Below are 26,539 nucleotides of genomic sequence, written 5' to 3' on the forward strand. Positions count from 1 at the left end.
ACCAGTTACTATAGTCGGAATAACGGCTCTTATCTATATAATCCTGTGTACTTTATATTCCCGAGAGAATTATTAAGAGACTTAATAGGGAGACCTTATCTTTTAATATCAAGACCTTAAACGTGATATTTTAGTGGGGCTATGACTCGCCGCTAAGATATATATATATATATATATACCACACCTAATTTATATATATACTTTATATAGAAACTCGTAGGCGATATAGTAAACCTTAACTATCACTTCTTACACCGTAACTCTGAATCTAACTACCTAAAACACTATACCAATAAGTTATGATATCCTATATAATATTCTATACGATAGCCTATACGATATTCTATATAAAAATAACCGGTTACCCCTACGGCTCTAAGCTAAGTATTATAATTTAAGTATAAGGATTAAGTATTACAATTAAGTTACTTACGATATTACCTATAATTTCTTATATATAATATATATATATATATATATATATATAATAGGTGCGGTATATATGTATCTTGGCGGTGGCGTTATAGCCCTACTAAAATGTCACGTGCGAGGTCTCGATATTCCAACGTGAGGTCTCCCCATTGAATCCCATTATTTCATTCGCTGATTAGGTACTAGGCACGAAGTGGGTAGTTTGTATACTCCCCTTTAGAAAGGCACGTGACTTTTGTGTAGTCTTCGATGACCCATGTAACTCCATAAGAGCTTTAATAAGAGCTTCAAAACGGCTGTGTAATTATGGATGTGATACTTTTGGCATGGACTTAATTACTTTATCATTGCAACTAATCGACTCAATTGATAAGGTACTCAATCAGATGCCCGTCTCGTTTGTCGCATCTCAGACTTTGTGGGCTGGGATTGTCCGGATAGGCTGAGGTGCAGGACTGGGATCACCCTCGCTTCGCTTTCGTCGATTTCGTCACCTCCTGTTTTCGGTCTTCTGGCGATCTGAGCCTGAAGCATCACCGAGGACAACGATTCACAGGGGCAAAGGCAATCGGGCCCAATTCCACCCCTAACAAGCAGATAACCAAAACCGCATCGCGACCAAGATGGCATTAACGCTCCAGAGCGCCATCAGAGGCGCTGACAAGTCAGATGCCATCATTATCCCATCCAAGCCAAAGCCGCTCATCGCGACGTATGCGGATCTGAAGAGGGAGGCGGCGTCATTCCAACAGAAGCTGGCCGCCATCGGCATCACCAAGGGTTCCGCAGTGTCCATCGCCGTGGTCAACTCGTACGAGTTCATCGTTTCGTTCCTGGCCGCCTCGTGGCAACGCGGCATCGCTGCGCCCCTCAACCCGGCCTACAAGCAGGAGGAGTTCGAATTCTACATCGAGGACATCCAGTCGGCCATTGTTCTCGTTCCCAGGGGCGCTTATGCCAGTAATGCTCCGGCTGTCCGGGCTGCCAAGAAATTCAATGCTGCCGTTGCTGAGACGCACTGGGACGAGTCCCTGAAGGAGGTCGTCCTTGATGTCAAGGATGTCGGTGGCCTGCGAGGCAAAGGCCGGGAGAAAGTCCTGAAACCCGAGGCCGATGATGTTGCCCTTGTCCTTCATACTAGGTGGGTAACTTTGCGGTCTTCCTTTCCGCAAGGGGGGAGGGGGAAAAAGTAGTTACGGATAGATCGCTGACGGCTGTGTAGCGGGACGACTTCGAGACCAAAGGTCGTACCTTTGACCCATGCAAACCTGACCCGTACCATGAGTGCGTTGTGCTCCTAGCGATTCCATCAGACGACTTTTGCGCCTAGAACTAACACCAAAGGCCAGAAAACATCCAGCAGACGTATCAGCTCACGGACAAGGACCGCACAATGCTGGTCATGCCGCTCTTCCACGTCCACGGCCTGTTGTGTGCCCTGCTAACTCCCCTCTACTCGGGAGGCTCTATGGTGGTCCCCGTCAAGTTCTCCGCGAGTGACTTCTGGCGGGACTTTATTACTTACAAGGCCAACTGGTACACGGCTGTGCCGACAATACACCAGATCCTCCTCCGAAGCCCGGTCCCTAGCCCGCTTCCCGCCATTCGCTTCATCCGCTCGTGCTCTTCGCCGCTTTCGCCGACCGTGTTCCACCAGCTGGAGAACACATTCAAGGCGCCCGTGTTGGAAGCCTACGCCATGACGGAGGCGGCGCATCAGATGACGTCCAACCCGCTACCGCCCGGCAAGAGAAAGCCCGGCACCGTAGGTCTCGGACAAGGGGTGGAAGTGCGGATCCTGGACGACAGCGGAAAGGAACTCTCCCAGGGCGCGGAGGGTGAGATCTGTATCAAGGGCGACAACGTGACCAAGGGGTACCTCAACAACCCGAGCGCCAACGCGTCTTCCTTCACGGCAAACGGGTTCTTTCGGACGGGAGACCAGGGAAAGAAGGACGAGGATGGGTATGTCATCATCACGGGCCGCATCAAGGAGCTCATCAACAAGGGCGGCGAGAAGATCAGCCCCATCGAACTCGACAATGTCCTCACGCGGCACGAGGCCGTGTCCGAAGCCGTGAGCTTCGCCATCCCTGACGAGCTGTACGGGAACGAGATTGGCGTGGCCATCGTCATCAAACCGAGCAAGACGCTAGGGGAGGATGAGTTGCGCAACTGGGTGGCCGAAAAGCTGGCCAAGTTCAAAGTGCCTAAGAAGGTAAGGAAGAAAGGAACCATAATCCCCTTTTGTGTCACCTGCTGGCATCTCCGTTAGCGATATGCGGGGGGAAGCCTTGCTGACTTTTCGCCACAAGATCTATTTTACCGAGACGATGCCGAAGACGGCCACAGGCAAGATTCAGCGGCGCATTGTTGCCGAGACGATGCAGAAACAGGAGAAGTCCAAGGCCAAGCTGTAGAGTGTCTCCCGAGGAGGGGTGAATGTGCAGAAGACGGGCATATATATGCCTGTACATATATCACATGTGTTAGGGCAGCCGGGTGGGCCAGAGGTGAAACATGACTATACGCATCATCAGAAAGCTCAGTGAGCAGCAAGCTGGACAAGCCGGACAGAATTATATGAAAGTACATCATCCTTCATGTGGCACAAGACATCATGCTGGTAGACATCGGTGTAATAAAAATCTGATATGATTTGTCCACACTTGTATCTTGCAGACACTTCCCCTTCTAACATGGTCAAATGTACAGGTAGAGCTATGACTTGGACTGCTACTGTGCCAAGTTGTATACCTTGTTGTGGCAGCATGATAATGTGAGGCAGAATATGATGCTGTATGAGCTAGAACTATATGTAAGGTACCTCAGTTGGGGTGTTGTCCTACCTTGTACGGGACTACGGCACCAGTGGAATCCGCGGTATGGTAAAGTGGAGTTCCTAGGGTACAGTAGGTGCCTCATCAGTAGGGCAAGCCGTCCAAGCTTGGGGCCCGTACTCAGTCGCAGCTTTTGCTACGCTCTAATAATACCTTAGATACCTACCTAATAAGGTAGCTCTTCACTCTTTACTTTCCGACAAGTCTCACCACAACTCTCAGTCATTGATCCCTTTTCGCCGCCTCACACCGTTCCCCTGCTGCCCATGCCCACGGATTCTTTTGCCTTCACCTACTCTTCTTGATTTCTTCCTCAGAATTCTATGCGATACGACTGCCAAATATAATGGCAGCCCCCCCACCGCCGCCTCCAGCGCGGGGCGGCCTCTCTCTTTACGCGAACCTCCTCGACACTCCCTCATCCTCGGACGCCTCTGCAACCATCTCGAGCGCTCCGGTCCGATACACTCAGTCCGGCGAACCGATAGACCCCAGAGATGCAGCTGCGACAGCAGCTGCCAAGAAACCGCTAGATCCATGTTCCTAACCCACCCTCCCCCTCCCCCTTCTGCCTCGCTACGACCTGCCGCTCACAGCTCACAGCTCTTCGGTTCCAACCCATCCGCCGTCCGCAAGCCAAGACGACAACCAAACCGAAAGTCGGATTCCCAAAGTCCATACCTGCCGCGCAAACGTCGACACACCCGACGACGACCTCAGCAGGGCTTGGAGGCCCAAACCCTCCAGGCCCAGCAGTTCACGCACCCCCCAAGACGACTACCCTCGCCGACTGGGCAGCCAACGAAGAAGACGAATGGATGTACGGCACGGCCGAGAAGCGACAGCGCGGCGGACGAAGAAAGAAGAAGAAAAAGATTGGCCAGGAACAGCATCTCCAGACCGACTGGGAAGAGATCTACGATCCTACCAAGCCCACCAACTTCGAAGAATATATGCGTAGCGACGAGCGCATCCGCGAGATCCAAGAATGGAAGGCCGTTCTGTACCGCCATCGTCGCGAGAGAAGTCTCAGCGACGACAGCGATGAAGAAGAGCAAACCAGGAGTCGCTCTGCGCCAAGTATATTCTCTCTGCAGTCTCCCTTCCACCTATGCTTCACCACGCACCCTGAAGACTAACAAGAGTCCGGAACAGATCAGTTTGCTCCGCCTCCGAACTACAACTTTGCTCCTCCGCCATCACCCCCCAGAACCGCCGCTGCACCCCCCGTCCTCGACGATGCGACGGGCGATGACGCCTACGTTCGCCGCCTGGCCCTATCCGGCGCAGCGCCCCCTCCGTCGCCTCCGCCGCCTCCTCCTCCGCCTCCTCCCACAGGCCTTCCTCCTGTCGAACCCCCTACGGACACCGCGACAATATCCCGCGCCCCTGTTCGATATCCTCCACCCGAACCCACACCCGCCGACAAAGTAGCAGAAGAAGAAGAAGAAGAACAAGAAGAAGAAGCAGCAGCAAACGAAAACGACGGCTACTCGCCCCCACCTGTTCTGGGTCTGAGCAGCGGCGCCACCCCAGACCGGGACGCACCCGAAACCCACCAGCCGCGCTCCAATCGACCAGGCCAAGCCGGCTTCGCGCAGAGGCTCATGTCCAAGTACGGCTGGACCAAGGGCTCCGGCCTGGGCGTCGACGAGTCGGGCATCATCAACCCGCTGCGCGTCCAGGTCGAGAAGCGCAAGAAGAAGAGCGACGCCGAGGGCGGCGGCTGGGCCGAACCAGCTGCCAAATCCCGCATTCTCGGCGGTCGGCGAAAGGACAACGGGGCCTCTCGCTTCGGCCCCATGAGCGAGGTCATCGTGCTCCGTAACATGCTCGAAGGCATGGAGGACCTCCAGGGAGAGATTGCCAACGGACTGGGGCAGGAGATCGGCGAGGAGTGTGGCGACAAGGTGAGTCTCCTCTTTGCCCTTCTATCACTTTGCCCAATGGCAATACAAGTTATCGAAAAATAAAAATAAAAAGATAAAAACCCGTACTGACATATGGCAATCCAGTACGGCCGCGTTGAACGCCTCTACATTGACACCGAGGACCGCCAAGTTTTCATCAAATTTACAGACCAGGTCTCGGCTTTGCGTGTATGTACTTCTCATCTCACGCACAAACCCCCTGCCCCCGATTCTCTTCATTACCGTCCGGCGAGGGACTTGGTGCAAGTTTGAGCAAGCAGTTCTTCAACGCTCTCAGATTGAGATATGCTAACCCACCCTCATCCAATAGGCCGTCAACGAGCTGGACGGCCGCATCTTCAACGGCAACACTGTCCGCCCAAGCTTTTACGACGCAGAGAAATTTGAGCAGGGCATATATCGGTGTGAGGGGGGCCATTTACTTCATCAGGCAGGCGAGGAAAGAGGGGCCAGGTAGAGGGCCAGTCGTAGCAGTACAGCTATGGTCACGGAGAGAGCAGCCACACAGAATGAAGTGATTAAAAAAACATATTACCATCGTCCCAAATCATCCAGGTATTAAGTCTAGACGGGTTCCTCATAGACAAAAGAGTAGCCGCTTGGAAAGCACAACCGCCACGCAAACAAGGTACAATTAGTAGAGAACTATGAGCAAAGAATGCATGGTTAACGCCACACCACCCCGAGACCATGTTCATGTTCCAACAATGGACTCCTCTACAGCAGGAGCTGGGCAAGACCGACAACGGCGGCCACGGCCATGAGGCCGCTCATGTCGGTGCGGATCAAGTTGCCGGCGCTGTCGTCATCATCCGAGTTGTTGCCACCGCTGCCACCGCTGCCACCATTGCCGTCGCTCGACTCGGCATTGTTGGCATCATCCTCTTCGCCCACGCAGTTGAAGGTGCCCTGGACCACGCTGTTCTCCAGGTCTCCGAGCTCTTCGCAGACCTCCTGGATATCCATTGTGCTGACAACGTCGAAGGCACCCTTGACATCGTTGAGGGCAGGAAGCTCAACCCTAAAGAGCGACATGTCAGCATCCAGGCGAGACCACATATATTGCCAACAGACGGTGGTAACCGCCGCTTTGGGAATGAACTTACTCAGTGAACTCGCCACCAAACAGGACGGCACCGCCAACCTGTTCAAGGTTGGGGAAACCGGTAATCGTTTCCAGAGCGGTGTTGTTGAGAATGGTGAGACCACCACCGATGCTCTCGAGCAGGGGCATGGAGATGTTGGTGAGTTGAGTGTTGTTGGTGAAAGAAATGGCACCCCTGTCGGCAGTGGTCAGGTTCGGGGCCGAGAAGGACTCAAAGTTATTTTGATCCAGGTACATGGAGCCGTTGACAACCTCGAGGGAAGGAACCTCAAGGCTGGCAGCATTGCCGATCCTGATCTCCTCGGCCCACACGAGGTTGGCGAGGGTGATGTTGAGGTTAGGATTGTTCGAAGTGATTTCGAGGATGGTAGAGACGTTGGCAAGCTGAGTGCTGTACGAGACGAGGCGGTTGTTGTTGTTAATGTGGAGAGAATCGACGGTACCCAGGTTGAGACCATCGAGACTGCCGAGGAAAGTGTCGCTGATGCGAACGCTCTTGGCGTTGGTGACACCCGCAATGCCGAAAGAAAATTCACCGAGGAAAGGAAGGTGGAGCCAATGGATCTCGCCAATAGTGGCCAGGTTGGCGAACTGAAGCTCGGAGAGGGCGGTCAGACCAGACATCTCGAACCTGCCCTCGATGGCGGCCAGAGTATTGCTCGAAAGCCTGACGAGCTGCGTGACGTTGTTGACAATCAGGTCGCCCCTGATAGTCTCAGGACCGTCAAGTTGTACAACGCCGGCCAGGTCGGAGGAAACCTCGATAGAGCCCTGCATGGTACGGCAGGGGATGTTGGTAGCCTGGGCAGCATCGGTGATGGTGTATGTGGCCGTCGAGCAAATGCCGGACTGAGCTGTACAACAAAAGTCGCGTCAGATCGGGGGATTCCAAGCAGCAGGCTGCAGGTGCAGCGATGACTTACCAGACACAAGGTGGGCTCCGAGCGCCACAAGGGCGGGGGCAAGCTTCATGGCATGCATTGCGAGTGGTTGTATTATGCTCTGAACGCGGACAGGTCAAGGTCAGCAGGCCGAATTCACCAAAAGACAAGCGACGCGTGCCCGAGATACGCTGGCGATTCTGATGGAACGAGATAGGGAGAAACTTGATGAAGGGTAGTAAAACAAATATGAAGGCTGGTTTCAAAACTGCTTTTGGCTTTCGGAAGAGAGACTTGGAGTAGTGGTTGTGTTTGTGGGAGGGAAATGGTCAAAGGCGCGGTCTAATGCAATGGTTTGAATAGACGGAGATGGTTTCGGAGCTGTCCAACCCAACTAATGTGGGCAACTAGGTCACTCTTCTCCCTTCTTCCTTCTTTTCACGCCTTTTATCCTTTAGAGGAAGGGGCGAAGCGCAGCAGTGCGGTGGTGGGGAGGCAGAGTTGATGTTATCGGCGGTGGTATGTGCTTGGTGGTGTTGGGACGGTAGATGTTGTTGAATGTTTTGGGAGGCAGCAAGAACATTCAAGGGGCCAAATGGATGACAGAGGCAGGTTTCTGGCCGATCGTCCACTGGAAACCAGGGCAACAGAACCATATGCTGACGAGCATCTCATCAAACCCAATTGGCCGTCCTCCTCTGTCATTGCCAAACATTCCTCGGGAAACAAAGAAGAGAAAGTTGACTGGTGTCAAACCATCTTGGGGAATGTGATACACATACCTCTTCACAATTTGCAGTTGCGGTATTCGGTCTGAAAAGGCAAAAAAAGAAGGGTAAAAAGGGAGTAGTGAGCGAGAGACTTAGAATGCGGTTCCCTTGAGTGTAAACGAGCGTACGAAACCAGGAAAAACACACAGGTCGAATATGAAGCTGTCACCGAAGAGAAGGGAAGGAAGAAGAGGCAGAAAACCTAAAAGAAAAAAAGGGTGGAAGATTTGGGGGGGCGGAGGGTAAGAGAGCCCGGAGCTGAGACGCGGGAAAGACCACCAGACTGGAAATGCAGTAATAAAAGGGGCGACGGCAGTACCTACTGCCGTACCTTGCTTGTATGATAAAGTGCCAGCAGGACCTGATTTCGCCTACCTTAGGGTGAAAAAGAGGGGGGGTGTCTCTAAAGCCAACAGGAATTCTCATTCGCCAGTAGCATTTAAGTTGCCCCCCCGCCCGCCCTTTTCCGATGTGCTGCGTACGTTGTAGGCCGGTTTTCTAGGAGAATTCTGACCAGGGGCCGTCAGGGGCAAATGTCGCAGGGGATGATTGGCGAGGCCAACGTGTAAGGTTACCCAGTTCGTTTTCTTCGTGAATCAATCAAGAGCAAAGTGTGACAACACAACAACGCATCATCCAGGCTATAACTACCGGTATAACCGTCGAAGGAAGTGACTGTTTAATTAATAAAAACGGTGCTTAGCGAACGATACTAAGTGGCGATGTATGCTTCGTAACAGAGTACCTTAGGCAGAACAACACGATGTCGATCTTCTTCTCGTTTTTCTCTGGCGAGATTTGATACTTGTTCCTGTGCCATGACATCGCTGATAACAATGCGTGCATCAATTCTATAAACCCCCCCAGGGGTGAGGCTAATAATGCATACACTAACCCGAAGCAGGAATCCATGATGTTCTAAGACCACGAGTCTGCATGACCACGCCACTGCCGCACCCCAAGAAGCGCCATCCTCCGCCTTGGACAAACGCAATTCTGCCAGACTCATTATTAAGTACTATAACCGTCAACCACATTTCGCCCTTTTTATTCCCTACGGGAGCTCCCCCGACTCATGCAAACCCAGGCGGAAAATCCTGTTTGATCAGGGCAACTAAAGGTTAAAAATTAATACGAAGTCCTACGTTGTAGACAGTGCTACCGACCAGTGGGTCTCTGAAGCAGTTTGTGATGTTCATGCTGAGTATTTCGTATGAATTAGATGGTATTCTTCGACTGGCTCCCGACATTCGTAAGCCCAGCGTTGAGAGGGAAAACGATGACGCATGACTCGGGGCTCTAATAGCTGGCGACGCTCCTACCATTTGGCCTCGGCTTCTCGACAGATGAGCAATGGTACCCAACTGTTTCTAATCAGTCTCTAATAGGACAAGTTGTAGATGATTCTACACGTGTACGTTGTAGGGATTCATTACTCCGTAATTACTAAATTAGTGACTATCCGTAATTGTATTGTAACCTCCTGTATGGCCATCGACCGTCAAGGTTTCTTTCAACTCGCCCCGGAGCTTTTGTAATTATTTCTCCACCTTCATGGTTTTCGCTGACCCAAGGTATTAGTATCACACCGTAATCACATGTCGTTAGTCCGCAATTTGGGGCGATTGCGGATGGGTTTACCAAGTATTACAACAATGCTCTTCATCCATTCGTCTTTTCTTTGTACGAATACCTTCCTTGCTACTGTGTGCCAGCACCCATCTCGAATTCTTCTTCTTCTTCTTCTTCTTTTTTCTTATTTTTTATTATTAAAAAAAGTGGGGGGAAGGAGGCAAGGAAAAGGAAGAAAAGAAGCCCTTAAGAAATTAAGAAAGGACATACCTTGAGACGCTGCAAAATCTCCCCGAGCCAAGACCTCATATTTCCACGTCGATACCTACCCACGAAGTCCCATCGTCTCATGCCGTTGCAAAAGTGGCCTACGCGTTCACTGATAATCAGACAAGTCCAACACGACGTCACGAGAGTTCTTCGTCGGCATGCTCATCCGCGGGAAGTACCACAATGGATCTTAGATCGCCTCTGCAGGACAACCTATTAGTCGAGACAAATGAACGTGATAGTTCAGAAATATTATAAACATACATAATCTGACCATGCGTCGGGTCGTCTATCACTCAAGCATGCTGATATCTGTTTCTTCAACACGCCACATATACCACATGAAGACGCTACGATAAGGAGCGAACCTCTCCGAGATTTCCAGCATCTCCTTCTCGGACATATACTTCCACTTCCCGCCCTTCGCCTTGAGTTTGGCTATATCCCGGCCCATGAACGCCGCCATGCCCCTTTGCACCCCAAGGTCGCCCAGCGAGAAGACATCCATCCGCTTAAGCGCGAAGCACGCAAACATCTCGACAGACCACCGACCCAGCCCGCGCACCGCAATCAGCTTCTCCAGCACCTCCTCGTACGGCGCCTCGGCGAGCATCTGCGCGCCGAGTTCGCCGCTCGTAAACTTCTCCGCCAGCCCTGTGATGTACTCGGCCTTGCGCTGCGACAGCCCCGCCGTCCGTAGCCTCTCCATGGGCATGGCTACCACCTGAGATGGGTGCGGAAATCCCTTGGTCCCGAACCCAGCCCCATCTGGCCCTTCGTCGTCGTCGAAGAGGGCGACGAACTTGGCTTTGATCGACTTGGCTGCGGCGCCAGACACTTGCTGAGAAATGACGCCGCTACACAAGCTCTCGAAGGGGTCGATCTTCTCGGCGAGCCCCTCGGGTGAGAAGATACGGCAGTGGTGCTTCTCTATGAGGGGTTTCATGCGGGGGTCGACGCGGATGAGGTGCGCGCACGCTTCTTCGAGGATGGTTGCCGTTGTTGTTGCTGTTGTTGTCTTTTCCCTCGGTGGTGAATCCTTAGTGTGAGCCGCACGAGGCGGCTTGGAGGGCGACTCGGGGCCGGTCTCGGGGAGGGCAGGTCTGGAAGCGACGACGCGAGACGTCTCCGGGGAAAGTAGAAGTGCATTGGTTAACTTGGGGTCGGCAAGCCGAGCCACGGCGGCAACGCGCGGCTTTTTACTTGCCGTGCCGTTGATATGCTCGGCAATGAGGCCGACAGCGCTGGGTGTGGGTGTCTCAGGGGGGTTGAGAGGGATAGAAGTAGTTGAGGCGGCAGGCCTGCCTTTCTGAGTCGTTCTCTTGATAGGTGTTACAGGTGGAGGGCGTTGCGGTCGTGACGATTCTCCTGGAGATCCATCTTTTGTGTCCGTAGTCTTTCGCTTCCGTCCCCTTGGTGACCGTGGTGCTGATGCCGGTGCTTCCGTTTCCGATCGTGAAGGAGGCGATACCTGGTCTGAAACGGTGTTGGTTTGCGCCGCGGCGCGGAGCCGGGCTGAACGACGGGTGGCTGTCATGACTGATGGTGCAGATGAAGACGACTATCGCCGGCCTTGGAAAGAAGACAAGTTTGTATGTGAGGTTTGACGGAGTGAGGATATTCTCATACACCCACTGTATGGTAAGCCTGTAAGAACCCAGGTGAATTCTGCAGAGTGGCGAGGTAACCCCAGGAAACTTCGGATCATAGACTCGGCGTCCTTTGAATAATTGGCATTCGCTTTAAGAGGGCGACCGTCAGAAACAACGGTGATGTCTTACAGCATAAAAGAGAATATTGGTTGTGTTAACCAGGGTCAAGTTGGTGCAGTCAGCTTGTACCCGGAATACGGCAACGGCAGTTGAGGCTCTGTCATGTACGCCCTTCACGGTAGGTACCTGAATGGAGAAGAATTGGACAGAAAATACAGATCGAGACTTTACATAGTGTGCAAGCGGGCGTGTCACATCAAAGTACACATATGTATATATTGTCCAGCTACTATACCTACACGTGTACCTTTCATACAGCGGTACTGCATCCCTCGCAAACCACCTCGAAACGAGGAAGAGGTTCGTTAGACCAAGTTGCCGCCCACTGGCTGTGGCAAAGTCAATTGCCCCTTATATTACGATTATCTTTATTCCTCGCTCGCTGTTCTGCACAACAGACCGGTCAGCATGTGGGGTTTTTTCTTCTTTTCTTTTTCTTCATGGAAGACACGTTACTGGCATCGAACGAGGTCCAACAACCGCATAGGAGTAGCGGAAAGTGATGTAAGCGGAGACCTTTGGAGTGTTACTCTACTTCGCGTTTCTCACGCGATTGTGCGAGGGAACTGGTTCTGGATCCCCATCTCTGCGTTCTCAGAATCCCATGTTTTCGCGCCGCACCTTGTTGGTGATTTTTTGCCTTACTACAGATTCCATTATTCATGATTGGTTCGACCTTCAAAAGGATTGAAGACTGGCGTGGGTGTCTACACTAGGCTCCTGTACCGAATGTGGTAGGGTACGGAAGAGAAGCTACGGTACTTCGTAGATGGGTACAGTAATTACACGCGCCACGCGTTTTCAGAACCTTGCTTGGTACCAATTACTCAATAAATTACCAAGTCAGGTAAAGATACCTTACCTTAATTAACCTTCCAACTTCTTGATTGAGACTCTTCCACGAGAGACCGCCGTCAGCATCACTTCGACGACGCACCTACAGCCTTGTCCATCATTGTCATATTGTCGGAAGTTAGACGTATCTTACGCCGCCACGTACGTCCAGGCCATTGTCAAGCCTGCCCCTGTTTGAAGGCCTCAGCTTCCCGATCTCATCCTCCCTACGATTCCAGGTCCGCCGTCGAGCCGAGCGCTTGTCCCGAATATATGGTTCGCAGTGACCTGATTATCGCTACTTTCCACTTTATTGTCAGCTCTTCGACTGTCCCGCCTGTCTCTCTCACCAACTGAGACAACAGCTGGCCTGACCACAGCTTTGGCCGTCATACTAGCAGTCGGGAGACGAACGAACGATAAAACCCATACGACTCGGAACGAGACTCGACGACCTCTTTGCTCCGATTCTTTCTCTCCTTCTGCCACGCATTGGTCATTCAACATTCTTTACCGACGTCTTCTGCCAACCACACTCAAAGTGTTTTGCGCGCATCCGTCGCTTCAGGAGTTGGTAGAGCAGAGGATAGAGGGCGGATCAAGGGCTTGCCCCTGAACACGGCGACTGACCATGCTTCTCCCCAAAGATAACGTCACATGGAAACCTTCAGAGACAAGATTCCGGTCTACTCGGGCGCTATGGCTGCTCGCAACTCGATCACGACTGCTCGTTTGTGTCGTTCTATCGGTTTTTCTCTTACTGCTATGGCGGGGCTTTAGCACCTCGTCGCATAGAATGGACAGGCATGTCGCATCACAGCAACCCGAATACCAGGGCTTCCTACCCGCTGTTTTAGGGCCCCATGTGCTAACGCGCGCAAACGACTCCATAGATTCTACTGCTGGGGACCCCCTAAAGCGCCAATGGACATGTCAGCCAACGAGCGGGTGGCATGGACAAGACACCTCCAGACTCCCGTCATCTTCAACCACCACGCCCCGATCGAAGTCAATGCTACTACAATACAACACGTGAACCTGAATCCGATCGTATCCACGCCTAATGCTGTCAAGAACGAGGAGCGCGTACTCATCCTTACTCCGGTCAAGGACGCCGCTCCATTCTTGGCCAAATACTTCGAGCTTGTCGGGGAACTTACGTACCCGCATCACCTCATTGACTTGGCCTTTCTCGTCGGCGATTCGCAGGACGACACTGTTGCCGTGCTAGCCGCCGAACTCAACCGCATCCAACAAGGCCCGGTGCCCTTCCGAAGCACCATGATCGTCGAGAAGGACTTCCATTTCCAACTGAGCCAAGACGTAAAGGAACGTCACTCCTTTGCCGCTCAGGGGCCCCGGCGCAAAGCCCTGGGACGCGCGCGAAATTACCTTCTATCAGCGGCCCTGAAGCCGGAACATGCGTGGGTCTATTGGAGGGACGTCGACATAGAGGAGAACCCCCCGACCATCATTGAAGACTTCGTCGCCCATGACGTCGATATATTGGTTCCCAGTATGTGCTGCTGCTCATGGCCTTCTCTTTCATGCACCACGCCTCTGCAGGTCTATGCTTGCTAACTACTGGCGGGGGAAGATATTTGGTTTCACCGAATTGAGGATGGCGTCGACATTGAAGGCCGCTTCGACTACAACTCCTGGATCGAGTCGCCAAAGGGAATCAAGCTGACGAACCGCCTCCCCAAAGATGTCATTGTGGCCGAAGGTACAGCGAATCCAGTGGCAGTCCCCATTCCGTCTCTACATGTCCCATCGTCTGAACTAACATTGCATCTGCAGGATACAAAGAAATGGACACAGGCAGGACTTACCTAGCGGCAATGGGTGATCGGCACGATAACAAAGACGTTGAAGTCGAGCTTGACGGTGTTGGGGGTGTAAACATTATTGTCAAGGCCGATGTGCACCGATCAGGTTGGGACACAATCTCCATCTCCGCGCCCTCTCTGCACGAAGTTCATCCGCTGACATGTCGCCTTCAGGGATCAACTTCCCATGCTACGCATTTGAGAACCAGGCTGAAACGGAAGGGTTTGCCAAGATGGCCAAACGGGCTGGCTACAAGGTCGTCGGACTGCCAAACTACGTCGTATGGCATGTTGACACGCTTGAAGAGCCAGGCAACGCATGATAGCACGAGAATCCCCGTTAGACCTACCGAATACCCCTCTTCGCGCACGTGGACGCCCCTCTATGCCTCCTATCCCTCCCTGGCGTCGACGGCCGGGTCTTGAGCCCATCTTCACACCTGGGCAATGCCCCAACTGACATGATAGTATTCACCATGCCAGCGCCCAAAGGCACAGCGTTCCGGCAGAGATTGGCCTGCCGAGTTGGATATGGCATCACATGGCTCGTCGAGCCTTTCCCACGGCCGAATATCTGCCGCCGTTATATGTTCAATATGGGGTCGGAGGGGTCGACCCGTCCCCCTAATCATGCTAAGGACTGGCCGCAATTTCCCCGCCCGTCTCGACGGACCTGCAAGGTGTTGTATCCGATGATGTGTTGCATGTACAGAGGAGACAAAAGGCAGGTTTGTTTGGTTGAGTTACCTTTAATGGACTTGGAAGGCGTTATTCTATCAAAACGGAAATTGGCGTTGAAAGACTATCACGTATCCAACAAGTGTATTACCTACTACAATGGAGCGATGAGCTCAAAAGATAATGAAGGTTCTCTCGATTCCGTGTCCTGTGCAACGGGCTGGCACTGAAGATGGCGCTCTGATTGCTGCCCACTGGCCGTGACAGCCGATATATCCATGGATCACGCTAACTCCCTGCTCCTTTACTTTGTGCGACTTGATGTGATGCACACGGGGAGTGGAGTCGGATAGGCACGGCCATGATGGAGTGAACGTAATTGAAAGAGAAAACCCCGGAGTCTATACATGGGAAGGTAGCTTACACAAACCGCCCAACTCGCTCATCTATGGTCACTTCGCCTCGCGGGAATCATATGGCTGGAACGAGGCCTCCTTCCCATCCTAAGCCCGCCCGTTCCCCACCCCCCACCCCCCTCGTATCCTGTGGTCTTCTTGCTAGTTTACAGAGCAACTAGAGTGGCTGACGCCTTGATCTAGTGCTTCTTAACAACCTCCAGAGTGTCCAGGGCCTTAGCCTCGGCCATCTCAGCCTGTATCTGCTCAACGAGGGGAGAAAGATAAGGGACATCCTTCAAGTCTCAGAGGTTAGCACTCGTTCGTTTTTGTACGATATAGTTACAGCCCGAGCGTCCCGTCCTCCCTCATTCGTTGTCTGGGCCGTATGTCGCCGCATCAAATAACCCCATCTTTGTTTCTGGCGTCCTCGACTTGCTGTGGGAATCGAAGGCAAGAAGGAAGAATTGCTCACCTCCTCGGGCTTGGTCCATTGGTCTCGGGGGAGAAGCTTCTGTTGGTAGCTGCACTGCACGGCGCGGCGGATGCGGTAGATACGGTCGTAAGCCTCCTTGGCCGGAAGGCGCGTCAGAGCCTTGGCGACGTCTTCACGCTCTTCCTCGAGCAGGTCATCGAACCTATGGTGGGATCTTGTTAGTCCCCTTTGTTTCTTCGGTCTTCCATGTTTCCCTTTCCTGCAACCTGGGCACGTCGCGATCTTGTATTATTCCTCGCATCGGCATTTCGTGTTCCCTCCTCTGCCACCTTGACAACTTTCTTGCGAGAAATCAATGGGGACGACAAAAACGAGTCCCATGGATACCTCAACACGCCGGAAGGGATGAATTGGTCCGTACCTCAAGCCGAGCTGGCGGTGGCCGGTAGCGCCGCCGTACCAGTTGGTCAGGGGACGAAAGAGGCTGCGGAGACCGGGACGCCTCTGGATGCCTTCGGCGATGCGCTGGGCGAGCTGCTCTGCTGCTACTACCGTCGTCATTGTGATCGATCGGGACGGTATGTGTGGTGACCGGGGAAGGGGGACGTGGTGGTTTTTTCGACCTGGTGGAATTGTCAGGATTCCGCGGGAATTCGTTTTCGTCTGCAAAGACCAAACGTCGAATCAGACGACGCCCAATTCCGAGCAAATGTTCCGGAGCTACTCGGGAGAACTGGGGTACATCACGTGATGTTCATTCCGAAGTGTGAAGTCGACGAGTTGGTCTGTGCTTTTACAGACCGAGAGCAATTGTCCGTGAATGCAAGTTTATTGGGTGCAATTGATAACGGCCATCTCTCCCTCACATCACCGTCGCACCTTGGTACGTATGTCCCATATACAGTCAACATTAATTATCCAACACGCCTCCGTTTGTTACAAGTTGCATTCTCCTAGATCAGACGACAGAGTACAGTGGCGTCAGCCTTATGTCCTCCGGAGACGACATCCCACAGCAGACTCTTATGATGTTATATTCCATCCAGGGGAGACAACAGCGACGGCGTCACCTCGTTGCTCTCCTGCGTCTTCAAGCCACATTGCTTCGCTGTACACGTTCAGGATACAGTCGCATCACGAAGGGCTGTGGTAATGCTTAACACGCCGGGCGACCGTATGGTGTTCTATAGTCGACAAACAACTCTACACTAAGAAGACTAGTAGGAGAGGACAGACGTTGCTGGCCAGTAACGAGCAGTGCCTTTTCTGATAGATAGACAGGTGGGTATACAAAGCCTCGATGTCGTGTGCCACAGTTTGAGGTTCTCGTATCCGTAGTAAACAGTTGTCACAATGCAAGCTCTATGTAAGTACCAGAAATACTAGATACGAAAGGGTACGGTGCAAGGGTCAGAAAAGAGGAAACACGAAAAAGAGAAAGGACAGGCAGGCTGTCATGACCCTTCCTAGAGGATAATGTCCTCTCTTACGAGTCTCTTCCTCTGAAACAGTTCGGAGGATGAGATGAGGTTTGTTGATATCATGATGAAAGTTCTTGGCAAGTGACGCACGTATACACGTATAATGCAGATGGAAAAGATATGCGTGCGTAGATGCGAAGTCGGTTCGTTCCATGCGTCTTCAAGCGAAATCCCATTGTTCGGCGAAGACTGGTCCCCTTCAAAGTACTCCGAGCGAAGCCGAGGAAGCCCCAGAGCATTAAGGTAGGCTCAAAGGAGACCTCGTGTGTGGAGTACGCTAATAATCATGAACCAGTTGTGATCACGACGTTCTGTCACAGTATCTGGTACTTACCGAGGAGCCTGAGGTAGGTAAGGTAGTTTGCTGTTCAGAGTTCAAGTTTGAAGCGAGGTACGTGCTGTTTTACTTGTGCAACCCACTAGGAGCGCCCACGTAGGTAGTACTTTTAGTGATGGGATGGTAGCACGAGGACTTGTCTATGGTAGCGTTCCCCCATGCTGGCTTAGTAAAAGTACCCTACGCTATCGTGCACACGCTCCCGAGAATTATCCTTCGTCTAACTCCGACCAGGTACTGGGTACGCTAACTTTCATCCGGTTTTCCACCCTTCACCCCTCACATCTCGTCCCTCCCGCCATCCGCACCACCTTGGAATCACCTTCTTCAAGCCACCACAATCAGTCCGTGTAGCACGCCCAAAGGATCTCTACAACGCCAATGTCCCGCGATCACCGATAGTCAGGCAGTGTCGCGGCGGCGTGGGAGCAACTCCCCGCATACCGGGACACAAGGGGACCTTCACCTCACCTTCCTTCTTTCCACCCCCAACAGCAGCCGGTCGTCGCCGCGACGACAACACCGAGCAGCAAAACCATAAAGTGGTAATCGTTCAAAAAACAGAAGGGGCCAAACCATCGTCTCTGCTACTCTTCGTCTCACTGTCACCGCATCTCTTCGTCTTCGTCCTAGTCTGCAACAGCTCTTGTCGAATATCCGTCTGGGGCCCCAAGCAACCGGACACCCTTCGGCCGCCCTCCTCCTATCCATCCTCCTCCAAAGTCGGAAGGGCGGCATTACCAGCTTACAATGGCGTCCCGAAATCACCCCCCAAACTCTTCGTCAGGGGTCTCGTCCCCTGCGAACGCCCCGTCCGAAGCCGAAGAATATGCTCCCTATCCCACCGCCTCATATCCTCACTACAGCAGTCCTCGATCTTTCTCGCCCCCTACTCCTCCACGCCTTCCCACATCCTCCACACGAACACCAGTTGTAGCGTCATCCGATGCCGATGCAACAGCCGCAGCCAGGGCAGCTGATCAGTCCGGCCTCAACCCATTCGAGCGCTGGATCGTCTCCGCCAACAAACCCCAGTTCAACGCAATCTCCGGCGCCATTGGTGGCTTCACGTCCGGCATAATCACCTGTCCCCTCGATGTCATAAAGACCCGGTTACAGGCTGGCGGTGCTTACGCTCCGGTGTCCAAGGGCAGGCATGTTGGTCACGAGAAAGTCTACCGTGGCCTTGCGGGTACCTTTCAGACCATATGGCGCACCGAGGGCGTCCGCGGTCTGTATCGTGGTCTAGGACCCATTGTGATGGGTTATTTGCCGACCTGGGGCGTCTGGTTTACAGTCTACGACTTGTGCAAGATTCACTTCCGAGAATATCACAGTAAGTTGGTTTCTTTATGCATATATCTTTTTGCTTTTCTTGGGCCTTCATCTTTTCTCTTCCAAACGGATAGACTTTTCATTCTCCCCTCTCAGTTATTACGGGAAACGGTGGCTGGGCTAACGCAGTCATCTTAGGCAACGAGTTTGTCGTGAACTTGAGCTCCTCGCTCATCGCCGGCGGTACCAGTACTATTGCAACGAATCCGATTTGGGTCATCAAGACACGCTTGATGTCCCAGTCCGTTGCCCACAAGCCAGGTCAACATTATTCGCAGTTTCCCAAGTCTTCCACCACGCCGACCTCGCGTCCTATCGTACACACTGCCTCGCATTACCATTCCACCCTCGACGCTGCACACAAGATGTACACCACGGAGGGAGTCCTCGCCTTTTACTCCGGTCTGACCCCGGCCCTATTGGGCCTTTCCCACGTTGCCGTTCAATTCCCGGCGTACGAATACCTCAAGAAGAAGTTTACCGGTCAGGGCATGGGCGGCCTCAGTGACGAGAACAACACGTGGTCTAACTGGTTCGGCACCCTCTCTGCTACGATACTATCCAAGATTTTGGCTAGCAGCGCCACCTACCCGCACGAGGTGATCCGCACCCGTCTACAGACCCAGCGCCGACCCGTGGCTGGAGCGGAGTACCTCCAAGGCCTTGGCATCAAACCGCCCCAGCCGGGAACAAATGGAGGAGCACAGGGGGTTCCCGCGAACCAGCCGCCGGCTACCCCTAAGTACCGTGGCGTTGTCCGAACCTTCCGTACCATCCTCGCCGAAGAAGGCTGGCGCGCCTTTTATGCCGGCATGGGTACTAACATGATGCGTGCCGTCCCTTCAGCGACGGTCACCATGCTTACCTACGAGCTCATGATGTCTCAGCTTTATCATGGAAAACGTACAGCATTGAAGAAGCTCAACATCGAGGAGGACTTGAGAGCTGGGTTTTGACACCCGGGTACCGACTCTATCGATATATCGGCGGTGGACAGTTTCTTGAAAGAAAGGACTCTTACATGCAGGGTTGAAAGGAGTCAGGTAGCGAGGCGTTCTAACTAAGTTATCTTTCTCTTGCCACACTCTCTGTCGATTTCCTTAGTTTTTGCTTTCGACTCCTGGCGTGGGGGTTGCATAAGCGGGGTGGGGAGGCAGAAAAGGGAAGGTGACGCGCATTTGCAGTGAGGAAGATGTCAGGAGGTTTCGACGCAGATACCCCGGCCGACTTGTAGGTTTAGACATTTCGTGCGTTTTACTATTATTATACAGTATTCTAGGAAACGCACACATGGACAGGTCAATGAAGATCCTTGTTTCCAAAGAGCAGTCTCATTCCCCATTTCTCTTTGCATTCATCTCAGCGCGACTGATCGATTCCTGGTCTCTGCCTCGTGTGTAGCTTGAACAAACTACAATGGTGCTACCTCTCGTTGTCCTTGGGCTGGTCCCGACTTGCGGAATACCGTGTGGTTTTCTGTCAAGTTAGTATGGATTTATCTCGTTTCCGGGCTCAAATATTGTGTCTAGGAGGCGAAACTCACAGCCTCATCTCGGGCGGCTCGGATGGAAGAACGGGTGTAGGTGAAGAGGACGCAGGCCATGGTAAAGGCTGCCAGGGGCGCGACCACCGTCTGCGCTCTCGAATTAATTAGATTCGAAATTTCCACCCCGTCGTCTCGTACCAACAGTCATGGCACTTGCCTTTGGGTTTAGATTCCCTCTAGGGGCCATATCTTTTCCTACGCTAATATTTCAATTCGTATACGAGCTGATATCCCCCGTATACGAGTTATCAGCGGTGGTATTCACAATCGCGGTCAACCGTTACTGATTGTTGCGCAGTTGCGCTCTGACCTACAACCCGGGTAGGTACGGTAGGAAAAGAGAAGACGTCACTGTGTGGGTACTACGAGGTACCTGTTTCGACCTCCTGCGTGGAAGGCCCTCGGCGACAGCGGCGCTACCGGCGCCCTCGGCTACCTTACCTACCTACTTTACCTTAGGCACTGACCTCTAGCGCGCCAAAGGGCTAGGGTATAGAAGTACATGCGCAGAGGCATAGCGATGAATGTAGGTATAGGTATTCCAAGAGAACGTCATCACGTCCGGTGGTCCGAAGGCGAAGAGCAGATCGGATCGCGGTGTGATCTGAATGTTGATACCCTTGAGGAAACCAACTTGGATGCCCACTACTGTCGTCGCCTTTACGTGTACTGGCTTGAGCTGAACTGACTCTCCTTGAGGCTTCTCCAGCAAGGTCGGCGAATGCGTCGAAAGTGATATTAAGAATCGTTCTTCACTATCAATTGTTTTAAACTGCTAGATGCTTCTCGTCATGGATCGACAGCAGAGGCGACGGTTGGTTTATCGCCAGATAATAATAAGTCGCGTACGGAGTAATTATAGCGGTCCATGAGACCGCTTGTTCACGTGACTCCGACGCTCTGACTGTGCCGTACCTGTCTCTTAGACTACTCCTTCCAAAATTACATAACCAGCGTACCTAACCAGCGGCGTTCCGTAGGTAGGCGCGTCGTCTGGAACAACCCAGAGCACTTCAACCCGACCACAATTAGCTGTCAGCATTGTCTTCTGCCTCATCGTCTAGCTTCCGGTGAGTACCGCTCACTGAACGGAGCTACAGCGCAGTCAGTTGCATCACTTATTCCAACTCCACCGCGACCCAAACCGAGTCGCATATCAACAGCCTCAAGTTGTCAGCTGCGCAAATCGCACGCCTCACATTGGTCAATATGCCTATGGTCCTGCGCAAACGTAAGGCGCCAGAGCCGGCACTGCCGCTCCCGCCAGCCAAGACAACGGCAGTCAAGAAGACGGTAGTCAAGAAAACGATCCCCAAGGCTAAGGAGTTTGTTGACCCCGTCAAACCCCCATCGCCACTCAAGCAGAGCTCTGCAAATGCAAAGCCTGCGCAAGGCGATAGTATCAACCTAGAAGGGTTCGGCGGCCAAGTCACAACATCGGACGGTTCCAAAGTTACGCTCCAGGGCCTTGTCGACCAAAGCGAGGCGGGTGTTGTGCTCTTCACATATCCCAAGGCCAAGACGGGCGGATGTCAGTAACCCCTGGGTTCTTTGCCCTTCACATACCTGACACATCCCTGTTGATACTTCTTCATGACACCACACCTGGAATCCGTTGTCGAAAGGGTGGCCTCGTTGCGAGAAACCTCTCCGCGTCGCGATGGAGACGGGCAAGTATGCTGACATGTTCCTCTCGAAATAAATCCAGGTACCAACCAAGTCAAGTTTTTCCGTGACGCGCACTCGGAGCTCGTATCCACGGGTCTTTCCATCTTCGGGCTTTCCAATGACTCTCCGAAGGCCAATGCCAGCTTCAAGCAACAGCAGGGCCTCATGTACGAGCTCTTGTGCGACCCCGACAGAACCCTTATCAGCGCCATTGGATTAAAGACGTCGCTTGGCAAGACGCAGCGTGGCATATTCGTCGTCAGCAAGGAGGGGAAAGTCCTGGCGGCCGAGCCCGGAGGTCCTGCGGCTACGGTCGAGGTCGCGAAGGAGGTCGTCAGTCAGATGAAGGATAACAAGGAGACGAAAGTGAAGTAGAAGCGGAGGACACCGGTGAAGAGGAAGCCGAGACGGACAAAGCCAAGGCGTAGAAAGCTCTGGCAATAGAAGTCGAGCGGCCTGCGAGGCAGTACACCATTTCCAAGACCGAACGCAAAGCTCGGGCTTTCCGGGTGCAGGAGTGGCTCGAAAGTGTGGATTATGAACATGCCGAAAGCCCATAAGGGAAGGGAAGCAATGCGTGACGGACCGACGGGTGGAGGAAGGGATTATATTGTTGGTCATCGTCCTTCGTAGTTGGTTGATCATCCTGCTTGGGTTCTCAATGTTCTCGGCGTTTGGTGCTTAGCTAATGGACTGCTTGCCGCCCAATGACAGTTCCTCAATTACCTCTTCATGACCCACATTAAGGTATTCAACTGTTCGTTTCCATACCTGTAGCCGAATACCTGACAGGCCAGACCAAAGGCAACCTCCCCTCCCGCCCGGCACGAACCACGGACTTCATCGTCGCTCTTCCGACCACTAACACCGCCCAACATGGCCTCCAAGGCAGTCTCGAAAGCTGCGGGCGGCGTCATGGAGATCTCCAAGGTAACGTGATATGCATGCTGTCCCTTTCTCCGAGCGAGTTCATGCCCATGTACCGCCACTTCCCGACGACGACTCTTCGCCTCTCCGCAAACCACGGCATTGTCTGGCAATCATGGCAAGCCAGTTAACATCCCGAACAGAAGCATACCCTTCAATCGACCGGTATCTACGAGCGTATCCGCCGCGCCCTCGCCATTGACCCGAACCGCTCCTCCGGCGTGCCCCTCAACGCGACCTTCCGCAACCCGACGCCGGGCGCCCTCGATCCCCTCACCTACGACGACCCCGTCACCATTCCCGCGGGCGACATCGCCGACAATGCCTACTTCCGCCGCGACACCCGCCGTGCCTACCCCAAGCTCAGCGTGGTCTCGCAGTCCGACGTGGTGAGCCTGCTCACCGTCGGGTCCGCCGCGAACCCGAAAGTCGAGCTCATCGGCGAGGCGGGCGAGCAGGCCCTCGTCGAGGCCCGGGCTGAGGGCGAGAAGAAAGGCGGCCTCGCTGCGTTTCTGGAGAACAAGGGCAAGGCTATTGAGGAGGTCAGTAAGGACGTTTTCGTCAATGGCTTGCCGCCCACCCCGGCGGGCGAGAGGATCCAGGCCGACGGATCGTGGCATGTTTACAAGTTCAAGCCCAACGAGGATCAGGCCTATGGCGATGGGTGCGTCTTTTTCCCTTTGTCCAGGCTTTTCTGACTGCCGTATTCGAGGTTTGGGCACTGAATGGCTAACCTCATTTTCCAGCTATCCTTGCCGGACGTTCTCATGAACAGGGGTGGCGGGGTGGTGATGTTAAAAGACACAGGGAGCCTAGAGAGCGGCCGTGTATGAGAAGCAAGTCTTAGAAATCTTAGACTACCTAAGTTGCAGTCCTAAGCTACCATCTAAATTTTTATTTTATTTTTTTGTCTTACAGCTTCAATCCCCTCGTTGCACTTTACACGAACTACCTGTGTGAGGTGAGATATTTCAACTTGCCCGCCCATATCGTGCAGCCCTGCCTATCTTTCACCAATCCACATACCCGTGAAATTGCAGTCCAGTCCTTCGAACCATTGCGCCATGCTATTTGATGAGAAGCTCTCATTCCCACAACATATTGGACATTCTCTTCAGATCCTCGTGTTGGCCTCAGTCGTGCCAGGACCGGTCGTGGCGGCTTCCAGTGGCTGCTCCCCAACCACCCGCTCGATAACCTTCACTCGTCCCTGGGCCTTCTTGATGCGGTCGTCGAAATCGTTCACCGCTTCGTCGCTGTTTTCCGTGGAAAGTGTATCTGGCTCCACGAGCGCATGCAGGGCCACGATGTTCTTCTGCAGCCGGGCATTGTTGGTTGGTAGCGGCGGCAGGGAGCATTTCCGGGAACTCTCCTCTGCCACCCGGCTCTGCTGACTAGATAGACCGTCCGTGGTTGTGGCAGATGTTGATAACCGTGAAGGAGACGATGACGACAGGTGAATCCTGTTGGCCCAGACGAGAGACTTGCCATAGACTCGACCGCCCTCAAGAAATTTATCGAAGCCCTTGGAAATGCCGACAGAGCGGCCCTCTATCCTGCCTGCTAGGATGCCGTCTCGCGATCCTTGTTCATACCCTTCATTATAAAACCGGTCCTCCAGATTGAAGATGTCTTCGAAGGGGTCGGAAACGGACGAGGGCATCTTGTCCGTATATCTCACAGAAGTGATTTTCTACTTTTTTCTTTTTTGTTTCTTTTTCGATAAGCCGGTAGGTTTCAATATAGAACCAATGCTTGTTGCGTTGGGGTATGTGTGAGGTTGCGGTATTGCGGTTCTAAAAAGCAGGTGGGGGGCAAGTTGGAGCAATAATTTCACGCGCTTTTACCTACTCAGATTCGAGAGTCGCCACGATTAATAACCAGGGACCTTTTCTCTGTTCATAATGGGATCTTGGTCGTATTATAGAGAACGTTAAATTTGGGCAACCCAGATCACAAATCACTTTCTCCTAGCAATAAGTCTGTATTCTTTACGATAGTTTCCGATGGGTTCTATCCGTACTCTGTATATCCTCTTCAGGATTTCCGAGTTCCCGCTGTACGGCTCCGAGCTCGGCTTTGGAATTATATGGTACAAGCGTCAATTTTAAGGCGCCGGGTGACATCGACCCCTCACAACCTGTCCACATTCACCTAATGTATAGGTAATTATTGGATAGCTCCTATTCGGGAGTCTGACGTCGGCTACGAGTACTTTACCTACCTGTTGCTACTTGTGTTCATAAGTTATAAGACCCAGTGCTTTGGGATATACCCATTTGGTCCACACACCTCATGGCCTCCCGTCTCTTCCCTCGACCATCATCACTGCTCAATTCCGTTCGCCTCAGGTCCCCTGGCCCATTTATAGCTCATCATACCACCTTCAGGATGTCATCCTCCTCCGTCCCTTTAAAGTACGAATGGCTCGTCGTCGTCCCCGACAAGCCCGGCGTCAAAGCCAAGCGCCTCGAAGTACGCCCGTATGTTCCTCCAACGTTTCCCCCCTTTCCCTCCCTTGGTCGTGCTTCGCATTGTTTTGGCCTCTTCTGACAATAGGCCCCAATCCGCCCTCGGTGACATGCAGCACGCATTTCGCCGACCTTAAGCCCAAGTTTGATGCTGGCATCTACAAGATGGGCGGCGCCCTCCTTGATGAAGTCCCTGAGGACGAGAGTGACCCGTCCAGCTTCAAGTTCAGCGGAAGTACACTCGTATGCATAGCTGAGACGAGAGAAGAGGTCCTTGAACACCTGAAAAATGACATCTACACGAAGACCGGTGTCTGGGACCTTGATAATGTTGTTTGGCCCTCGCTGCACCCACTCTGTCCTGACCCACTGTACATTGCTGACGAGACTCGAACCGTAGGTCCAAATCTGGCCTGTAAGTTTTGATACTTGCCTCACTGAATCAACCGACAGGCCTGGTTTTCCCTTTATGTTGAGGATGGGCAACTAACATTGACTAGTTCAAGTGCGCCTTCAGGGCTCCGTGATCGAAAACGATCACAGTGACCGCGTTCTGGTAAAAGCAGGGGGGCTGGGTTCCTGAGGGCTTTACCGCTGCCATGCTATAGTTCATCTGTCTCTTAGAAGAGGTAATTCAAGAGTCCCCCGCTCTTGCATGTCCGGACACGAGCTTTTTCCACATTTGCTGCTAGAGTCCCTTCAACCCCCGGACCCAGCAGAACTCCCGGGGTCCATCCCCTTCCTCACGGCCGGGTTTGAAAGACCGTTTTGGCCGAGTTGGTCTTGTCACCGAAGAATCCTGAGCACAGAGAATGTATAAAAAAAATAAAAATAAAATAAAAAAGAAGAAATGTCGCCCAGACAAATCACCATGGTTCCATTTCGGCCTGCGAATGCGAATGCACCAGTGAGGGTCTCTTCCGACGACCATTATAAAAAAAAAAACGTACCCCCAAGATTTGATTAGCGGGCAATTCGACGAAACCCTTGTCTAAACCCTCGCTCTTCATCCTCACCGCCATGACTTAG

The 26,539-nt window shown here is 52.8% G+C and overlaps 12 protein-coding genes across 12 annotated transcripts; 7 read left to right on the forward strand and 5 right to left on the reverse strand.

Annotated features, from left to right (window-relative positions):
• The first annotated feature begins 724 nt into the window (after positions 1-724).
• SODALDRAFT_331245 (peroxisomal-coenzyme A synthetase) lies at positions 725-3,106 on the forward strand. Its single transcript, XM_028611411.1, has 4 exons — positions 725-1,573; positions 1,655-1,716; positions 1,782-2,650; positions 2,748-3,106. The coding sequence occupies exons 1-4, from the start codon at positions 1,056-1,058 to the stop codon at positions 2,850-2,852; spliced, it is 1,554 nt and encodes a 517-aa protein (XP_028469314.1). The 5' UTR covers positions 725-1,055; the 3' UTR covers positions 2,853-3,106.
• A 512-nt stretch (positions 3,107-3,618) lies between these two features.
• SODALDRAFT_260923 (hypothetical protein) lies at positions 3,619-5,603 on the forward strand (the record flags this gene model as incomplete). The annotated part of the gene is made up of 5 exons (XM_028607451.1): positions 3,619-3,811; positions 3,876-4,352; positions 4,416-5,182; positions 5,288-5,371; positions 5,514-5,603. Coding segments are annotated over 5 exons (1,611 nt in total), but the record flags the coding sequence as incomplete, so codon positions are not given.
• A 317-nt stretch (positions 5,604-5,920) lies between these two features.
• Positions 5,921-8,968, reverse strand: SODALDRAFT_357565 (hypothetical protein; the record flags this gene model as incomplete). Its single annotated transcript, XM_028614014.1, has 10 exons — positions 5,921-6,224; positions 6,310-7,162; positions 7,232-7,310; positions 7,350-7,389; positions 7,459-7,531; positions 7,632-7,820; positions 7,946-8,002; positions 8,107-8,161; positions 8,722-8,770; positions 8,901-8,968. 10 exons carry the CDS (start codon positions 8,966-8,968, stop codon positions 5,921-5,923), a joined length of 1,767 nt encoding a protein of 588 aa, XP_028469316.1.
• A 1,125-nt stretch (positions 8,969-10,093) lies between these two features.
• SODALDRAFT_357567 (DNA glycosylase) lies at positions 10,094-11,983 on the reverse strand (the record flags this gene model as incomplete). The annotated part of the gene is made up of 6 exons (XM_028614015.1): positions 10,094-11,045; positions 11,138-11,331; positions 11,459-11,521; positions 11,583-11,670; positions 11,821-11,902; positions 11,974-11,983. 6 exons carry the CDS (start codon positions 11,981-11,983, stop codon positions 10,094-10,096), a joined length of 1,389 nt encoding a protein of 462 aa, XP_028469317.1.
• A 656-nt stretch (positions 11,984-12,639) lies between these two features.
• On the forward strand, positions 12,640-14,615 carry SODALDRAFT_121499 (hypothetical protein). Its single transcript, XM_028606630.1, has 5 exons — positions 12,640-13,211; positions 13,301-13,923; positions 14,005-14,133; positions 14,208-14,342; positions 14,411-14,615. The coding sequence occupies exons 1-5, from the start codon at positions 13,039-13,041 to the stop codon at positions 14,557-14,559; spliced, it is 1,209 nt and encodes a 402-aa protein (XP_028469318.1). The 5' UTR covers positions 12,640-13,038; the 3' UTR covers positions 14,560-14,615.
• A 664-nt stretch (positions 14,616-15,279) lies between these two features.
• On the reverse strand, positions 15,280-16,352 carry SODALDRAFT_331252 (cytochrome b-c1 complex subunit 7). Its single transcript, XM_028611412.1, has 3 exons — positions 16,167-16,352; positions 15,785-15,947; positions 15,280-15,605 (listed from the first exon to the last, which is right to left on the reverse strand). The coding sequence occupies exons 1-3, from the start codon at positions 16,304-16,306 to the stop codon at positions 15,510-15,512; spliced, it is 399 nt and encodes a 132-aa protein (XP_028469319.1). The 5' UTR covers positions 16,307-16,352; the 3' UTR covers positions 15,280-15,509.
• Positions 16,353-17,813: 1,461 nt separating this feature from the next.
• Positions 17,814-20,222, forward strand: SODALDRAFT_292272 (mitochondrial folate transporter/carrier). The gene is made up of 2 exons (XM_028608686.1): positions 17,814-18,899; positions 19,037-20,222. The coding sequence occupies exons 1-2, from the start codon at positions 18,314-18,316 to the stop codon at positions 19,852-19,854; spliced, it is 1,404 nt and encodes a 467-aa protein (XP_028469320.1). The 5' UTR covers positions 17,814-18,313; the 3' UTR covers positions 19,855-20,222.
• SODALDRAFT_331254 (hypothetical protein) lies at positions 20,124-20,707 on the reverse strand. Its single transcript, XM_028611413.1, has 3 exons — positions 20,602-20,707; positions 20,442-20,531; positions 20,124-20,374 (listed from the first exon to the last, which is right to left on the reverse strand). Exons 1-3 carry the CDS (start codon positions 20,629-20,631, stop codon positions 20,321-20,323), a joined length of 174 nt encoding a protein of 57 aa, XP_028469321.1. The 5' UTR covers positions 20,632-20,707; the 3' UTR covers positions 20,124-20,320.
• Positions 20,708-21,423: 716 nt separating this feature from the next.
• Positions 21,424-22,630, forward strand: SODALDRAFT_331257 (AhpC-TSA-domain-containing protein). The gene is made up of 2 exons (XM_028611414.1): positions 21,424-21,975; positions 22,153-22,630. Exons 1-2 carry the CDS (start codon positions 21,654-21,656, stop codon positions 22,485-22,487), a joined length of 657 nt encoding a protein of 218 aa, XP_028469322.1. The 5' UTR covers positions 21,424-21,653; the 3' UTR covers positions 22,488-22,630.
• A 385-nt stretch (positions 22,631-23,015) lies between these two features.
• SODALDRAFT_331258 (NADH-ubiquinone oxidoreductase 21.3 kDa subunit) lies at positions 23,016-23,954 on the forward strand. Its single transcript, XM_028611415.1, has 3 exons — positions 23,016-23,042; positions 23,183-23,703; positions 23,786-23,954. The coding sequence occupies exons 1-3, from the start codon at positions 23,028-23,030 to the stop codon at positions 23,808-23,810; spliced, it is 561 nt and encodes a 186-aa protein (XP_028469323.1). The 5' UTR covers positions 23,016-23,027; the 3' UTR covers positions 23,811-23,954.
• On the reverse strand, positions 23,859-25,000 carry SODALDRAFT_331259 (hypothetical protein). The gene has a single exon (XM_028611416.1). It carries the CDS (start codon positions 24,700-24,702, stop codon positions 24,154-24,156), a length of 549 nt encoding a protein of 182 aa, XP_028469324.1. The 5' UTR covers positions 24,703-25,000; the 3' UTR covers positions 23,859-24,153.
• A 149-nt stretch (positions 25,001-25,149) lies between these two features.
• Positions 25,150-26,525, forward strand: SODALDRAFT_331260 (hypothetical protein). Its single transcript, XM_028611417.1, has 4 exons — positions 25,150-25,522; positions 25,627-25,840; positions 25,911-25,925; positions 26,011-26,525. The coding sequence occupies exons 1-4, from the start codon at positions 25,335-25,337 to the stop codon at positions 26,035-26,037; spliced, it is 444 nt and encodes a 147-aa protein (XP_028469325.1). The 5' UTR covers positions 25,150-25,334; the 3' UTR covers positions 26,038-26,525.
• The last annotated feature ends 14 nt before the right edge of the window (positions 26,526-26,539 follow it).

Source organism: Sodiomyces alkalinus (genome assembly GCF_003711515.1).
Source record: "Sodiomyces alkalinus F11 unplaced genomic scaffold SODALscaffold_2, whole genome shotgun sequence".
In the NCBI taxonomy this organism is placed as follows: Eukaryota; Fungi; Ascomycota; class Sordariomycetes; order Glomerellales; family Plectosphaerellaceae; genus Sodiomyces; species Sodiomyces alkalinus.

What these genes read in the sequence shown, in the direction of transcription:
- SODALDRAFT_292272 (XM_028608686.1), top strand. Translation starts at nt 18,314, where the DNA reads ATGGCGTCCCGAAATCACCCCCCAAACTCTTCGTCAGGGGTCTCGTCC. An exon ending in TCACTTCCGAGAATATCACA is followed by an intron (nt 18,900 to 19,036) that starts GTAAGTTGGTTT and finishes CAGTCATCTTAG; the next exon opens with GCAACGAGTTTGTCGTGAAC.
- SODALDRAFT_331252 (XM_028611412.1), bottom strand. Translation starts at nt 16,306, where the DNA reads ATGACGACGGTAGTAGCAGCAGAGCAGCTCGCCCAGCGCATCGCCGAA. An exon ending in CACCGCCAGCTCGGCTTGAG is followed by an intron (nt 15,948 to 16,166) that starts GTACGGACCAAT and finishes ATCCCACCATAG; the next exon opens with GTTCGATGACCTGCTCGAGG. An exon ending in AATGGACCAAGCCCGAGGAG is followed by an intron (nt 15,606 to 15,784) that starts GTGAGCAATTCT and finishes TGAGACTTGAAG; the next exon opens with GATGTCCCTTATCTTTCTCC.
- SODALDRAFT_331258 (XM_028611415.1), top strand. An exon ending in GATCAGGCCTATGGCGATGG is followed by an intron (nt 23,704 to 23,785) that starts GTGCGTCTTTTT and finishes CTCATTTTCCAG; the next exon opens with CTATCCTTGCCGGACGTTCT.
- SODALDRAFT_121499 (XM_028606630.1), top strand. Translation starts at nt 13,039, where the DNA reads ATGCTTCTCCCCAAAGATAACGTCACATGGAAACCTTCAGAGACAAGA. An exon ending in TCGTCGCATAGAATGGACAG is followed by an intron (nt 13,212 to 13,300) that starts GCATGTCGCATC and finishes ACGACTCCATAG; the next exon opens with ATTCTACTGCTGGGGACCCC. An exon ending in CGTCGATATATTGGTTCCCA is followed by an intron (nt 13,924 to 14,004) that starts GTATGTGCTGCT and finishes TGGCGGGGGAAG; the next exon opens with ATATTTGGTTTCACCGAATT.
- SODALDRAFT_331257 (XM_028611414.1), top strand. Translation starts at nt 21,654, where the DNA reads ATGCCTATGGTCCTGCGCAAACGTAAGGCGCCAGAGCCGGCACTGCCG. An exon ending in CAAGGCCAAGACGGGCGGAT is followed by an intron (nt 21,976 to 22,152) that starts GTCAGTAACCCC and finishes AAATAAATCCAG; the next exon opens with GTACCAACCAAGTCAAGTTT.
- SODALDRAFT_331260 (XM_028611417.1), top strand. Translation starts at nt 25,335, where the DNA reads ATGGCCTCCCGTCTCTTCCCTCGACCATCATCACTGCTCAATTCCGTT. An exon ending in AAGCGCCTCGAAGTACGCCC is followed by an intron (nt 25,523 to 25,626) that starts GTATGTTCCTCC and finishes GGTGACATGCAG; the next exon opens with CACGCATTTCGCCGACCTTA.
- SODALDRAFT_331245 (XM_028611411.1), top strand. Translation starts at nt 1,056, where the DNA reads ATGGCATTAACGCTCCAGAGCGCCATCAGAGGCGCTGACAAGTCAGAT. An exon ending in GCCCTTGTCCTTCATACTAG is followed by an intron (nt 1,574 to 1,654) that starts GTGGGTAACTTT and finishes ACGGCTGTGTAG; the next exon opens with CGGGACGACTTCGAGACCAA. An exon ending in AGTTCAAAGTGCCTAAGAAG is followed by an intron (nt 2,651 to 2,747) that starts GTAAGGAAGAAA and finishes TTTCGCCACAAG; the next exon opens with ATCTATTTTACCGAGACGAT.
- SODALDRAFT_331254 (XM_028611413.1), bottom strand. Translation starts at nt 20,631, where the DNA reads ATGGCCCCTAGAGGGAATCTAAACCCAAAG. An exon ending in GAGGGAATCTAAACCCAAAG is followed by an intron (nt 20,532 to 20,601) that starts GCAAGTGCCATG and finishes TCGAGAGCGCAG; the next exon opens with ACGGTGGTCGCGCCCCTGGC. An exon ending in GAGCCGCCCGAGATGAGGCT is followed by an intron (nt 20,375 to 20,441) that starts GTGAGTTTCGCC and finishes CTAACTTGACAG; the next exon opens with AAAACCACACGGTATTCCGC.
- SODALDRAFT_331259 (XM_028611416.1), bottom strand. Translation starts at nt 24,702, where the DNA reads ATGCCCTCGTCCGTTTCCGACCCCTTCGAAGACATCTTCAATCTGGAG.